The sequence below is a fragment of the Macaca nemestrina genome, chromosome 2, assembly GCF_043159975.1.
Source record: "Macaca nemestrina isolate mMacNem1 chromosome 2, mMacNem.hap1, whole genome shotgun sequence".
NCBI lineage: Eukaryota > Metazoa > Chordata > Mammalia > Primates > Cercopithecidae > Macaca > Macaca nemestrina.
In genome coordinates, this window is record NC_092126.1 from 150,730,533 (window position 1) to 150,746,510 (window position 15,978).

Below are 15,978 nucleotides of genomic sequence, written 5' to 3' on the forward strand. Positions count from 1 at the left end.
CTTGAGGTAAGCAGTTTGAGACCAGCCTGGCCAACATGGTGAAATCCCATCTCTAATGAAAGTAAAAAAAAATTACCCATGCATGGAGGCAGGTGCCTGTAATCCCAGCTACTCAGGAGGCTGGGACAAGAGAATTTCTTGAATCCGGGAAGTGGAGGTTGCTTTGAGCCAAGATCACACCACTATACTCCAGCCTGGACGACAGAGCGAGACTCTATCTCAAAAGGAAAAAAGAAAAAGCTAGTTGAGAGAGAAAACAGAGAGCCTTGCATGCAAAACAATACATTTTTATTTCATTCTTTAGGCAGAGGTATTCCTTAAGGGTTTCTTAGCATGGAAATGGCAAAAATCAAAGCTTTGCTTTAGAAAAATTAATCTGGCTGCAGTGTCTGACAGATTGGAAAAGGGATGATATCGGAAAGAGACAGACGGGTCAGAACATTCAGGAAAACTTCAAGTGAGAAGTAGAGCTTTGCCAGTAAAATCAGAAAGTGAAAAAAACAGTCTTGAATGGGGCGAAGGGAGTTTAGGAAGGATTGGCAGCCCAAGGTTTAAACTGTTCTTCCTCTTTGCTCCAGGTGACCTCCTTGTTGCAGTTGGTTCATTCCTGCAGTGAGCAGTCTCTTCAGGCCTCTGCACTTTACTGTGATGAATTTGCCAACCTGATCCAACAAGAAAAGCTGGATCCAAAAGCCCTGGTAAAGCCAATTGTCTTTTCTTAAAGCAATAAAGCATGAGAGCTGCTTTACTACACTCTTCAGGTCTTTCTGTTGCAGTGTGAAAATAGATCATCCTGTGACCTCTCCTAAATTCTACCTGCGAAAGGCTTTTCTGCCCTACCCTGCCTCAGGGCTCTTCTCTGAGGCTTCCTTCACTTAATAACAATAGTAAAGAAGAGATTGACTTTGTTAATGATGATGGCTACTATCTGTCTGAGAGCCCTATTCTATGCTAGGCCTTGTGCTAAGTGCTTTTTATGCACTCTCTCTTTTCTACTTCACAAAAATGAGATATTTATTGTTACTTCCTTTTTAGAAATGAGAGAACTGAGACTTACAAAGGTTAAGAGTAATTTATCTAGGGCTCTACAGCAAGTACACCCTGCACTGCCCTTTTTGTTTGTTTGCTTCCTGAAGGAACGTGTTGGGCATACCATCTGCAGTGATTTCCAGGATGCCTTCGTAGTGGACTCCTGTGTTGTTCCGGAAGGGTAGGTATTGTTTACCTGCTGGCTTGGTTGTACTGGTGAAGTTACATCAATTCTGTCAGTAGCTGATACAAACTTCAGAATACCCTTGACCTCAGCCACAGCTGCCCAGTCCCACAGCTTCTTTCCTCCCAACCCCAGTACCCCTGCACCCTTAGCTCCAAAATTTCTAAAAGTTTCACTGTTTGTTCTTCTGTTTCTAATTTCTCCCCATGATGTTGTATTTGAAATTGGTTTGCTCTAGTGGTTTTCCCTGTAGCCTTGCGTATTCCTGAGCTGCAGCATCAGATTCTGGTTTTTCTCCGCAGTGACTTTCCATTTCCTGTGAAAGCGCTGTACGGACTGGAAGAACACAACACTCAGGATGGGATCGCCATCAACCTCCTGCCGCTGCTGTTTTCTCAGGACTTTGCAAAAGATGGGGGTCCGGTGACTCCACAGGAATCAGGCCAAAAGTCAGTATAGTTTTTCTTTTCTAAACCTGTTAGTGTTTTGAATGTTCATGGGGAATTCCACAGTTCTTGGTGGAGAACTTGAGTCAAAAAAGTTTCTCTCGGGACAAATGGTATTTGGAGAGCTTAGGGAGGATGTGGCAGATTCCTTGGTTTTTCTTGGACCCTTGGCTTGAGATTTATATTGCCTTGTGTGAGCCAACAGATATTCTGAGATTACTTTCTCAGCCTGATATCTGGACCCCGCTGTGCCTTGCAGTGCAGCTCCAGAGACTAAATGTTCTCTTCTTCTACTGCAGGTTGTCCGCCCCGCTGGAGGTGGCCACTATCAAGCCGCTTGGCCTGGACAAGCAGCAGTGCTCCCAGTAGGCGGTGGTGCAGGCCCGCCTGACCCAGCCTGCCGGCCTCACCAGCATCATCTTCACAGAGGACATCAGTAAGGGCTGAGTGCCCTTACAGGCATAAGCCACCTTGCTCAGCCTATTTGTAAGGTTTTTGATACATGGGACTGTATTGCTTTCCAACAAAACAATGTTAACAATGTACAAGTACCTGGAGAAGAGTCAGAAAAATGTTGTATCCTGCTGCTATGCTTACATTTCAGAATTCCCCAGGTAATGCCATTTACGTACCTTTTTTATGTAGTAAGTAAAAAACATCTGTATGAGTGTCCATGAGCCCCTTCTACAATATGCTTGATAATCATATAAATATACCATCATAGGCTGGGCGCAATGGCTCACACCTGTAATCCTAGCACTTTGGGAGGCCAAGGTAGGAGGATTACTTGAGCCCAGGAGTATAAGACCAGCCTAGGCAACAAAGCAAGACCTTGACTCTATAAAAAGTTTTTAAAAATTAGCCAGACATGGTGGTGTATGCATGCCTATGGTCCCAAATACTAGGGAGGCCAAGGCAGGAGAATCATTTGACCCCGGGAGCCACTGCACTCCAGCCTGGGCAACAAATTGAGCCCCTATCTCAAAAGAAACAAAAATAAACAAAACCACCAGCGTAATCCCTAAGCTCAGTGAAGGGACAGGGCTCTCATCTTTGGGATGGGAACTCATCATACTATAACCCTTGTCACTTCACTGAATGGTTATACCCTGAATGAAACTAAGTTTTTCTGGAGTTTTCTTTGCCCACAGCTTTAAATGCTGGTGCCCTGCATTTAAAAAGCCAGACCAGGTGGTAACAAGGCCCCCACAGCCCTTCCTTTCTGGTAGTCCCTGTTAACTGTCAGTGGGGCCATGTGTGAGGCAGCTGCTTGGCGTCTGAGGGTGAAGCTGGTGGTCGCTGTGGTCTTTGCCAAAGTGTAAGCCTGCAAGGCTTGGAGGTGGAGCCAGGGGCAGGTGCTGTCTTCAGTGCTGACTTCTCCCTGGGGTTCCTCCAGCCACAGGCCAGGTCCTGAGCTGTGATGCCATCGTGGACCTCATCCATGACATCCAGATCGTCTCCACCACCCGCGAGCTCTACCTGGAGGACTCCCCCATAGAGCTGAGGACCCAGGCCCTGGACTCCGAGGGTGAGGACGTCCCCCTGTCTGTTTGTCCTCTGCAGCCCATGCTGGATCGTCCCTCTACTATGAACCTGGCCTCTCTGTGTTTCCCACTCCTCTGGCATCCAATCCTGCAGGTTCCCTGGAGGGCAGCTTCAGTCAGGGAGGTGAAGTTGCTGCTGGCGGAGGTGCTGAAGAGGCAGAACCCACCCGTGAGGTGGGCCCCAAGCCCTCGGTAGCATCAGGCCATGGCCACTCCTGGCACTCAGGGGTCCCTGCAGCAGGGCCTGTGTGCTCAGAGCTGTGGCGGACCCTGGAGCCAGACCCTGCTGGTCACAGTGCTGGTCCTTGGAGCAGCACATCTTGGGGAAGCCAAGATTCTCAGTCACAATGGGAGGCTGGGAGATGCTGGCTGGGGCCGTGCCTCCTGCTCGGGCTCTGGGGGCAGGTTTTGCTTCCTGGTCCAGACCTCAGAGCCAGTGTGCCAGGCAGGGAAGGTCCTTTTATTCTGGAGGAGACTGAAGCATGGAGTGGGGTGAGATGCAGGGTGTACAGGGTCCTGTCTATCAGCGTGGGATTCACCTTTCTTCTCAAAGCAGAGGGAAGCTGAAGAAAGGGTGGTGCAGGAGGTGATGGGATCCTGTCTACAGGGTTTGTGGGGAGTATAAGCTGTTCTTGGGAGCAGAATGAGCAAAGTTTGAGTCCACCTTGCGGCCAGGCATTCTTAGGGGCACTTCACATACCCTAGCTCATTTCCTGTATGGCAACTGGACGATGCACAGAGAATGAACACAGCCACACACTCACCTGAGTGTGCACACACACAGAACAGATATGGAGCTAATATGCAGCCAAGCCTGGCCCCAGAGTTTTCCCTCCTGGGCAGAAGGTGGCAAGCTTCTGTGGAGGCTGGATGTAAATATTGTGGGCTTTCCTGGCCATATGGTGTCTGTGGCAACTATTCAGCTCTGCCATTGTCCCACTAAAGCAGCCTTAGATGATGTGGAAATGAATGGGTATGGCTATGTTCTAATAAAACTTTATTTATAGAAATAGGTGACTACATTTGGCCCAGGGGCTGTAGTTTGCAATCCCTGTTCATGACCACTCTATTTCCTGCCTTAAGTCACTTTTTAAAAAGTAGGTGGTTATTTTTATCGACATTTATATCACATGAAATTCACCCATTTTAAGGATACGATTCAGCATTTCTTGTTAGATTCATACAGCTGTGCAACCATCACCAGTATCCAGTTTCAGAACATTTTCATCACCCCAAAAGCAAGCTCCATACCCATTGCTTCACTCCCTATTCTCTCCTCTCTCCAGCCCCTGATAACCACGAATCTGCTTTCTGTCTCTTTGCATTTGCCAGTTCTGGACGTTTCATGGGAATAGAATCGCACGGTGCATGCAGCCATATACGTCCATGCGTACAGTGTTTTGTGACTGGTGTCTCTCACTGAGCACGTTTTCAAAGTTTATCTGTGTTGTTGCGTGTGTCCAGGCTTTGTTCCTTTGTGTTGCTAAATAACTTTCCATTGCAGGGATCAACTGCATTTTGCTTCTCTGGTCATCCTTTGATGGACCCTTGGGTTGTTTTCATATTTTGGTGGTTATGAATAATGGTGCTGTGAGCACTCACATGTGGATGTGTGTTTTCCGGTCTCTTGGGTAGGAGTGGAATTGCTGGGGCATAGGATAACTCTGTGTTTAACTGTTTGGGAGCTGCCAGGTGCTTTCCCAAGTGGCTGCCCCTTCTCAGATTCCCAGGGGCAGTGTGTGAAGGTGCCACCATCTCTATGTCCTGGCCAGCACTTGCTATGGTTCATCCTTGTGGTTCTAGTGAAGCCCCTTTAAAGTCACTTCTTTCCTGAGTGTGCATCTGTTCTCCCCAGGTGGGTGGTGGGGATGTCGGGACTGGGGAGGTGCCTGCTCTGGGCCTTCCCTGGCCACCATCATGCCAGGACATCCCAGCAAGCCTGGATGGTTTCCTCTCACACTGCCCGCTCTCCTGAAGGATTGATGGCACCTGCAGCCAGTTCCAGAGTAGGACGTCATCTGGTCTCCACAGACTGGGTCATTTACTAGCAGCCCATCTCAAGGCCCCACCTTTGCAACAAGGAAATGGTTAACTCCCTCCCTTGTCCACTATGAGGGTATCATGCTTTCTACTTGGTCCTCCTCGCCCCGAAATACCTTGATGAGTATTTTCGTCATCCCTTTTGCCTCTTTTTCTGAGCCTGCAACTTCTTTTCTGGTCAGAGTCTCCACTGTGAAGATGAACTTGACCCTTGGAAGCTTTTAGAGTCTGGCAGTCCCAGAAAGGATGTGCCTTATCTAGATTGATGAGTGTCAAGAAAGATAATTGCTCAATAAACTGTGGTAGATGGCTGCCCCCGGGTGTCAGGCAATGTGCTATTCCCTTGGTAAGTACAGCGTCTTATTGTGCTTATGAATGGTCTGATGCCCACTATATAAATGAGGAAACTGAGGCCCAGAGAGCTTCAGTAACTTGCCCATGGTCACACAGCTCATGGGTGGCTGAGCAGGGGCTGGGATCCAGGATGTCTGACTCTGTCGCCTGAGCTCTTTCCCACTGGACGCACTGCCTGTCTCCTGCTGCATCTTCCTGGACATTGGGGGCTCTCCCCACGTGGCTGGGATCTGCCTTTTTGGTCAGAAGCCACCTGCAGAGTGCCCTCCTCCAGTCAGTGTTGTCATAGCTATTTCCTGGCCCACCCGTGGCTCTTGCATCACAGAACTGGACTAGCTCAGGGTCTCTAAAGATGCCCCCCTCCTCACCTTTCCTTATGCTGCCTCTTCTGCCTGGAGCACCTTCCCCTCCTGAACTCTGCTTTCAGAAGCCATGCGTCCTCTAGCATTGCCTCTCAGGTGTCCCCTCCTCCAGGGAGCCCTCCTTGGCTGCCCAAGGTGGGACTTGTTCTTCCCTTCAGTGTCCCTCAGCTCTTCAGTGGCCCCTGCCCTGGGGCACAGGGCATTTTCTACTGTGGCTTGTCAAGGTCAGCACTAGGAGGACAGAACTAGGATCAGTAAATTCTTTTGGACTCTTCTGTGCCTGACACTGGACTTTGGGCCCAGCTGGCATTGGGTAAATGTTTGCTAGGTTGAATTGCCTAACATTTTCCTTCAGCCCTCCTGCAGGACAGGGGAGGTGGGTCCTCTGGAGACCGGACCCCTGGCTTTCCTGGTTAATATCTAAAGTTGGCTGTAGGGCTCTGTCTGTTGCACATAGTAGGTACTGATAGCTTCTTGTAGAGTGGAAAAAACAAACTTTGGGCAGAGGTTTCCTGAGAACTTGTCCTGTCCCCTTGCCTCCCTTAGGGGTGCCCACCTGCAGCAGGTCCTGGGAAGGCAAACCGCCTGCCTTGATTTCCCCAGAGCTCACGCAGCTGGGTCACATTAAGGACGGTAACATTAAGATCACGAACTTCGGCTTAGGTACCACATTCCATGAGGGACAGCAGCTGACAGCCCTTTGTGGCACCTACCCCTACCTACATAGCCCCAGAACTCTTCCTGGGCCAGGGCTACCAATGCCCCGCCATGGATGTTTGGAGCTCGGAGTAACGTTACATCACATGTGGGCGAAGTTCTGCCCTTCCGCTAATGCAGTGTTAGGGTCTTCACGGCAAAACGTTAAAATGGAAGATATTTTTCCCCAGTATACTTTTCCTGAGGTCTCAAAAAGCCTCAATAATAAACTATTAACAGTAGATAGACCCCAGGGAGCAGACAGCACTAGAAGAAGTGGTGAGGGAACTGTGGGTGAACAGTGGCCAGGAGTTGCCTCTGACAATATATGAAGAACAAATCCTAGACCACTTCAACCCCAAAACAACCCAGCTCTTGGTGGCCATGGGATTCCAGGCTGAGAACCTATCTGTTGCAATCAAAGGAGAATGATTCAGTTTTCCCATGGCATCCTACATTATTTCAGAAGAAACAAAACGAAAGAAGCAGTTTACTATCAGACCACAGTCCCTTCCTTTTGGGGTTCCCAACTGTTTTTCTCTATCCGTTGAAGTTTCCACCTTTTTTTCTCCCACTGAAGCGGACTCACAGCATTCAGCAGAAGAGCCCCTTTCTGGCCAGTGCACCTGCCGGCCTGCAGAGGAAGCCAGAGAGCTTCAGTTAAGCCCCCCAGCACGATCCTGTGGCCTCCCTTTCCGCCCAGAGCACCAGCAGCAGTGGTTCAGACCCAGAAATGTCCCTGGCTCGCCAAGGCCCCCAGCATGACCCCGTGGCCTCCCCTTCCACCCAGAGCACCGGCAGCAGTGGTGGTGACCCAGAAATGTCCCTGGCCCAACAAGCTCCCTAGCATGACCCTGTGGCCTTTCCCTCCACCCAGAGCACCGGCAACAGTGGTGCAGAACCAAAAACCTCCCTGGTTCTGCAATCCTTTTAGTATGACCCTGTGGCCTCCTTCTCTGTCCAGAGCTCCAGCAGCAGTGGTGGAGACCCACAGACCTTCCTGGCTCACCAAGCCCCCCAGCATGACCCTGTGGCCTCCCCCTCCACCCAGAGCAGCAGCAGCAGCGGTGGTGGTGATGCAGAAACCTCCCTGGCTCAGCAAGCCTTCCCCATGACTCTGTGGTTTCCGCCTCCACCCTGAGCACCAGCAGCAGCAGTGGTGATCTGTAAACATCTCTGGCTTAACAAGGCCCCAGCAGGACCCTGGGGCTTCCCCCTCCACCTAGAGCACCAGCAGCAGTTGTGGAGACCCAGAAACATCTCTGGCTAAACAAGGCCGCCAGCACGACCCTGGGGCTTCCCCCTTCACCCAGAGCACCAGCAGCAGTGGTTCAGACCCAGAAATGTCCCTGACTCACCAAAGCCCCGCAGCATGACCCTGGGGCTTCCCCCTCCACCCAGAGCACCAGCAGCAGTGGTGGAGACACAGAAACGTTTCTGCCTCAACAACCATCGCAGAAAGCCAGCATCCTCCAAGCTGGGCAGCCAAGGTTGTGACGTCAGCCAAGCCAGCAAGAAGCTGGTGCTGCTGCAGAGCTGCCAGGATATGCCTTTTCACTTTATTAAAATGTTTTTTCCTGTGTCCAGCAAAGAAAAGGAGGAATAAGATCACCCCAACATAGGTACATGGCTGAAGACAAAAATCAAGTAGGTGGGGCGGTCAAGCCACACTTCTTGCATTTTACTATATTTATTCTGTCTTTAGTAGCATTATTTTAATTTGCAAATCATGCTTGTATTTATTCCTGGGGTACAATGTGAGGATTAGATAGATGTGTGCACTGTGGAAGGAGGAAATCCCGCTACTTAGCATCTCCACCACCTCAGAGACCAATTCCACATGATGTCCTGGAAGTGTTGATCTAAAAACGTTAACCCCATAGAAGTAGCAAGTAGATGGGTGGTGACCAGGGGCAGGAGAGTGGCAGAGGGAGGGAATGGTGGGGGGGTTGTTGGTCAAAGGACCAAAGTCTCAGGAAGGAGGAAGAGGTTTTGACATCTAGGGCACAGCAGAGTGACCAGAGTCAATGAGAGTGTCTTGCATTTTGCAAAACACCTGAGAGAGTCCGTGTCAAATGTCTCCCTGCATTTAGATTGGAGAGGACAAAGGCTCTGAGGTCCAAGAACATTGAAACCTGACAGTGGACACCAACAGCTGCAGGGAAGAGCCGGGCGAGATGCCCACGCTGCTGTGTGCCCAGCAACATTGGAGCCTGCAGCACTTCTCCCCTGCCCTGCTCTATTTTATCTTTTTTAAAAAAGATGGTTCCTGATAAATGACCATCTCTTCCAAATCTTGTAGTAGCATTGGAAAGGTGGCAGGTGGGTCACAGACACTTCTGCTGCTTTGCGCCCTCCTTGCACAGAACAGGGGCTGTGCACAGCCTAGTTTAGGCGGCATGCAGTCATGTGGTTCTCGCTATTATGCAGAAAGCCTGAAAGGAAAGGAAACCTCAGAGAAGAATCAGGGTGACCCCACCTGCAGCGAATCATTACCAGTGGCTCTGAAGGGCTGAGGCTCTGAGCGGGTGCAGGGCAGAGTCCCACACGTTGTGCATGGTCTCCCCACACTCACACTACCTGGTGAGCATTTTCAGAAGGACCAGTGGCCCCTTGAGGTCCCAACTGCCTGTGTTAATCCTTCTGAGAGGTTCCCAGGAGGATCCCAAAGCCCTGGGAACCAGGCTGTGCTGGGGTCAGTGGCGGGGTGTGGTTCCCAAAGCGCCTTAGGGGGTCACTTGTGCTGCTGGGCTCCTGACTGTCTAGTGCGGCACTGGCCTTTCTGCTGCAATGGTTTCCCCTTTTGCTAAAAGCAGCACGGAGCCATCCCCCTCAGAGGCCTGATGGAGGAGTGAGCCTTCATCCAGGCCCAGGTTGAAGGGGTGCTTCTGGGTGAGGCAGGCGTCCTGGGGGTCTGGGGAGGGTTGATGGTAAGACACAGCAGCAGCCTGGAGGGTTGGAGGGGGTAGTGGGAATGGGGGCTTTCATAAGGCAGGTTCCAGTTTCCCAGGAACCCAGTGTTTCCATGTAAGGCAGTGAATCTATGGGTGCAGATGCCCATCAACACCCATCGGGGAGCTTCCTCATGGGTTCCTAAGGAGCCTGAGGAAGGTCCAGAAGGCACCACCCTTGTGCATGGCCGGCATCTAGGTGTGCCCAGCCTTGAGCATGCGGTGACTCTGCCCACTGTTGATTCAGGTAAGATTCTCCTTCCCCAATAAAGAGCAGGACCAGGTAGCAAGAAGCAGTCTCAGGATAGGGTGGGAGTGTTGTGGAGTCCCTTGTCTCCCCAGTGAGCTGCTGTCCTTTAAATCCACATTGGGGGTGAAGGTCCCTCAGGTGTTAATACTGGATCTCCCGCCACTCAATGCCAGTTTGTACCCCAGAAAGAGGGCCCCTGTGGGTTCTGCTTGAGCTCCCCAAGGGCCCATCAGGGTCTGTCCCTCCACCTTGCTGCTGTGCCCCCTCTGGAAGTGCCGTCCTGTGAGAGGGCACCTTCCCAGGCCTGACTTTTACTATCACTGGACAAAGCCAGAATTGTTTCTGGCTGTGACCTGTGCTAGAGCTTGACATCTGCACTTCAGAAGCCAGGGCTTGCAGCCCATTGAGCTGGGCTGGGTCAAGGGACTCTAGGGAAGGGCACCAGGGCAAAAGCCCACAAACAGAGAAACTCCCTTCAAGTATCCACCTGGGCCAGCATGCAGGCCGGGCAACCTTGTTTTGTTCATCATCCTTTGCTACCAGCAGCCTCCATATGGCAGACATTCTTCTCCTGGGGGACTGACAGCCATGGAGGGTGGGGAGCAGGCCTGAGCAGGGCGGGTTCCCTAAAGACAGCCCAGAGAGCAGGCTCAGATAGTGGGGGCTGGGTTCAGCTCCACTGTCCAGGTGAGGAAACTGAGCTGAAGAGAGATCAGGTAGCATCCCCAATGAAATCTGGCCAGGAACAGAAGGCAAAGGTTTGCTGTTTACCCCATCCCAGGCTGCCCCACACCCACCCAGCCACTTCCCAGTACTCTGCTTTGTCCCCATTCTCAGGTTCTGAAGTCGTCCTGTTTTACACCTGTCACCCCTCCTGGAACAGGGACCTTGCCTCCCTGACAGCCACACAGTCCTGGCACCCAGGAGGCCCTCAGTCAATATCTGTGGAATCAGTGAGACCCTGGGATTCAAGCCTGAGGTGTGTCTGCAGAGCATTGGAAGTGCAGTCTTGGGTCCGTCCCCAAGGTCGCCTGATAGAGCAGGCCTCAGGACCCGCAGGGGCCGTGGACGCCTACGGTGACTCTCGGGAAGGCTGGTGGGACTGTCACTAAGCTTATTTGCCTGTCTAGTCTTGGGGATTCTGAGCTCCCTACTGGGCAAGTTCGCAGGGGTTCGGCTGTGCCTATGGGTCTCTGACTCTGCCTCCCAGTCCCGGCTCTGACTCTTTGCCCAGGCTGGGAGAGGCTGTCGGCCACTGGGAGCAACGCCCCGCACTGCGTCACTGCCACCTGGCCCCGCCCCTATCTCTATGGAGACCCGAGGCCGCTCGACCAGAGTTCAACAGCTGCTCCAGAGCCTGGTGCATATAAATCTTCTATATGCTTGCTAGTATGTGTCCCCTTTTTCCCCAGACCTCCTCCTGTGCAACACAGAATGATGAAAATCTAGAAACAGGAATCTCACTCCCGGCCTAGCCAGGACTAAGGTTTTGTGACGGGGGGTGAAGTGGGAGGAAAAGCAAACCCCTTCAAACCAACACCTAGTCTAGAGCCTGATCAAAGTGCCATTCAAAGCACGACTCCTCCCTTTACTTTCCCATAACCCGAGAATTCTTTCTGAAAAAGGTGGCCCTTGAGAACCATCTAAAAGCATCACGGGGTGGAGGGGCAAGGGTCCTGAGAGCTGGTCTTGCCATCCCTTGTCCCAGTTTTCTTGAAGCCAACTCCAGAGAAGAGGCGGGGCCCGTGGGGCGTTTGGATTACACTCCAAGTCCAATTTCCAATCCAGCAATCCTGCCCTCACAGGCTCACTTCATCTGTCCACCTGGCAAAGGAAGGGGCGGGTCGGCCCACGCCCCCTGCCTGGCTGCAGAGGACAACCATCAGAAGGGTATCTGTGTAGCCGGGGCCCCAGAACCATGTCTGTGTGGGAAGAGCCCAAGGAGCTGCAGCCCTGTAGCCTCAAGAAGAGCGTGAGCGACCCAGCCCCCTTCTGAAACCTAAACCGAATTCTGGCCTGTGAAGGTTGTGAAGGCCTCCAAGTGGGTCTTCCTGCTTCCCCATCTTCTGAGGCCCAGGCCTTTCTCAGAGCCTCCGTGGGTCCCACCCTTGGTCCCTTCCCGCCTCAGGCTATGTGACAGTATGATTCCCCACCTATTTGTTCATTTCCACTGGAAATACTAGTAAAACAATTCCTCAGCCTCGACCCCAGGGAGCGACCCCCACTAAACCAGCTGATGTGGGACCCCTGGGTCAGTGCCGGCCAGAAGACACTGCTGACACCATACAGAGACCCTGGACACCTATGTCCCCTATAACCCTGGTCATGGTGGCCATGGGATTCCAAGCATCACACATCTCGGAATCAATATTCCCCCCACAAAAAATACACATGTGATTATCCCATGGCCTCGTACCTAATCCTGGGGTACAGGAGAAGTGCAGAGGAGGAACCGCTCCAACATTGGAGGCCACGTACCTAATCCTGGGGTGCAGGAGAAGTGCAGAGGAGGAGGCGCTCCATCACTGGAGCACAGTCCCTTCCTCCTGGGGGTCCCACCTGTTCTTCTCCATCTGACAAAGTCCACCTTCCCCGTGGAACCAAAGAGAGCTCAAAGGGAGCCAGCTGTTCCCACTTTTAAGTTTTGGCTGCCCAAGAAGGGCAAGAAGTGAGGGCAGAAGCCCACCATTCCTGCTCAGAACTCTTCCTGGGCTGGGGGTACCAGAGCCCTGCCATAGACATATGGGGCCTCGGCGTCCTCTACCATATGGTGGCCGGCGCCCTGCCCTTCTATTCAGGGAACACGATGGACCTCAAGAATAAAATTCTCACAGGAAGCTACCATGCCCCACCATTCTTTTCCCCCTTCGACTTGAAAGACTCATTCAAAAGCTACTAACACTAGACCCCAGGGAGTGGCCCCCACTGAAAGAAGTTATGAGGAACCAGTGAGTGAACTGTGGCCAGGAGATGCCACTGACAACATACAAAGAGCCACTTCTGGATACCAGAACTCCCAAACAACCCAGCTCATGGTGGCCAAGAACAGGATTCCAGGCCAATAACATCTCTGTGCCAATAAAAAAAAAAAAAAAGCATTTCACTATCCTGTGGCCACCTACCTCCTTTTAGAACAAACAAAAGCAGCAGTCCACCATCAGACCACAGTCCCTTCCCACCTGTCCTTCTCTAGCCACTGAAGTTCCCACCTTCTCTCTCCCACCGAAGCAGGCTCACAGCGAGCCAGCGTGTCCCATATTCAGCATTCAGCAGAAGACCACTGTTCCCGCCAGTGCCCCTGCCGGCCTGCAGAGGAAGCCAGACAGTTTTAGCAAAGCCCCCCAGCATGACCCTGTGGGCTCTCCCTCCACCCACACCACCAGCAGCAGTGGCAGAGACCCAGAAACGTCCCTGGCCCAGCGAAAACCATCGCAGGAAGCCAGTGTTGTCCAAGCTGGGCAGCCCGAGGCTGTGATGTCAGCCTCACCAACAAGAAGCTGGGGCTGCCGCAGGGCTGCCAGACGATGCACCTTTCAATTCTGTTAAGATTTTGTTGCAGGTGTCCACCGAAGAAAAGGAGTAATAAGATTGCCCCAACATAGTTGCACAACTGAAGACAAAAATCAAGTAAGTGGGGAGGTGAAGCCACACTTCTTGTATTTTACTGCATTTATTCTGTCTTTATTAGTATCATTTTAATTGGCAAATCATGCTTGTATTCATTTATGGGGTACAATGTGAGGATTCGACAGATGTGTGCACCGTGGAATAAAGAAATCCCGCTACTTAGCATCTCCACCACCTCAGAGACCAATTCCACATGATGTCCCGGAAGTGTTGATCTAAAAAAGTAGACCCCATAGAAATAGTGAGTAGATGGATGGTGACCGGGGGCCGGAGAGTGGCAGAGGGAGGGAATGGGGGGGGGGTGTCGGTCAAAGGACCAAAGTCTGGACAGGAGGAAGAGGTTTTGACATCTAGTGCATAGCAGGGTGACCAGAGTCAATGAGAATGTTTTTTGTTGTTGTTGTTGTTGTTGTTTTGCAAAACACCTGAGAGAGTCCGTGTCAAATGTCTCTCTGCATTTAGATTGGAGAGGACGAAGGCCCTGAGGTCCAAGAACATTGACAGTGGACACCAGTGGCTTTGGGGAGGAGCGTGACGAGATGCTCACGCTGCTGTGTGCTCAGCAACACGGGAGCCTGCAGCACTTCTCCCCTGCTCTGCTCTATTTTATCGTTTTTAATAAAGATGGTTCCTGATAAACAACCATTTCCTGCAAATCTTGTAGTAGCATTGGAAAGGTGGCAGGTGGGTCACAGACACTCTGCTGCTTTGCGCCCTCCTTGCACAGAACGTGGGCTGTGCACAGCCTAGTTTAGGCAGCATGCAGTCATGTGATCCTCTCAGTTTCTCAGAAAAACTGAAAGGAAAAGAGACCTCAGAAGAATCAGGGTAACCCCACAGCGAATCATTACCAATGGCTCTGAAGGGCTGAGGCTCTGAGCGGGTGCAGGGCAGAGTCCCACACGTTGTGCATGGTCTCCCCACACTCACACTGACTGGTGAGCATTTTCAGAAGGACCAATGGCCCCTTCAGGTCCTGTCTGCCTGTGTTAATCATGCTGAGAGGTATCCATAGGGAAGGGGCTCCAGGCACCAAGGCAAAACCCACAGAGAAAGCCCTTTCCAGGGTCCACCGAGGCCAGGCCTCAGGAGCCATGGGGCCCTAGGCACAGGCCGGGCAACCTTGGGTCATTCATCTCCCTCTACAGCCAGCGGCCTCCTTTTGTGGAGACATTCTCAGGAGGGACTGACAGCCATGGGGATGGGGAGGAGGCCTGAGCAGGTTGTGCTTCCTAGAGGCAGCCCAGAGAGTGGGGTCTGGCAGTGGGGAGGGCTCCAGCTCCACTGTCTAGGTGAGGAAACTCAGGCTGAAATCAGGTAGCATCCCCAATGATATACGACCAGGAACGGATGGCAAAGATTTGCTGTTTCCCCCATCCCAGGCTGCCCTGTGCCCACCCACTTCCCAGTACTCTGCTTTGTCCCCCTTCCCAGGTTCTGAAGTCGTCCTGTTTTACACCTGTCACTCCCACTGGAGCAGGGACCTTGCCTCCCCCACAGCCACAGAGGCCTCGCACCCAGTAGGCCACAGATCAGTATTTGTGGAATCAGTGAGATGGGATTCAAGCCCGAGGTGTGTCTGCAGAGCATTGGAAGTGCAGTACTGGGTCCCTGAGGCCACAGGCAGAGGGGTCCTGGGGACCCACAGGGGCAGTGGATGCCTACTGTGAGTTTCCAGAAGGTTGGTGTGACTGTCACTAAGTTTATTTGCTGGTCCAATTCTGGGGATCCTGAAGTTTCTACTGGGAGAAGCCAGAGTTTCTCACTTCAGCAGGTGCGGTGACCATCTGGCCCAGGGCATCATCTCTTCCTCCTGTCTGGCCCCTGCTTCCCCTCTCCTGCCACCTCCCTGTGCCTCCCTGCCCAGGCCCGGGCGGTAGGGTGGGGTGGGGTGGGAATCTGTTGTAACCAGGGAAGGTAATTGCCCCCGGGCCCAGAGGAGTTTGGAGCCTGGGGTACTGTCACCGACAGCCCAGGACCCGGCAGCTGGGCCCTGCCCTGGAGTCTTCCTGCAGCAGGGCTCTCTTACCAGGGGCTGTGAATGTTTCCCGGGGTGGGGCTAAGCCAGAGCCCAGAAGTTTGCCCCTGGGGCACGGATTCCCCAGCTCAAGGGCTTTAGCCCACGGGCTTCAGTGAAAGAGGCACAGAGGGGAGGACGGCTGGCTTTTCCCCTGCAAGGAAAGGAGCCCCAGGGAAGGCATTCCTGCTCTGGGGACTGCCTCCCTCCCCCACATAAGAGCCAGCCACGGCAGAAGCTATGCCAAGCTGACCTTGATCTCTGCCAGGGAGGCTGAAAGAACATCCAGCCCCACCTGTGGTCCCCTCCTGCCTCAGGCTACGCTACATCTAGGCCTGCCAGGGAGACTGGTCTCCTCACGAGTCCCCCTGCACAGATGTCTAAATGTACAGAGTCCCAACAGAACACACACAGGGATAAAAACTATATACTGAAGCAGGCCAAGCTGAATGCTGGTGCCTCCCTAGGACACGACCCA

At 52.4% G+C, this 15,978-nt stretch overlaps 1 protein-coding gene and 1 long non-coding RNA gene across 2 annotated transcripts in view; both read left to right on the plus strand.

The window, feature by feature from the left end:
- LOC105477823 (Fanconi anemia group D2 protein) overlaps nt 1–2,045 on the plus strand; it is a 39,284-nt gene extending 37,239 nt beyond the window's left edge. Inside the window, 4 exon segments of the mRNA XM_071090219.1 lie at nt 579–698; nt 1,137–1,210; nt 1,516–1,662; nt 1,959–2,045. Coding sequence (XP_070946320.1) covers nt 579–698; nt 1,137–1,210; nt 1,516–1,662; nt 1,959–2,028 — 411 coding nt within the window. The 3' untranslated portion in view covers nt 2,029–2,045.
- A 9,122-nt stretch (nt 2,046–11,167) lies between these two features.
- On the plus strand, nt 11,168–14,113 carry LOC105477716 (uncharacterized). Its single transcript, XR_011619423.1, has 3 exons — nt 11,168–11,245; nt 11,662–13,724; nt 13,946–14,113. It is a non-coding gene; the product is annotated as an uncharacterized lncRNA (long non-coding RNA).
- The last annotated feature ends 1,865 nt before the right edge of the window (nt 14,114–15,978 follow it).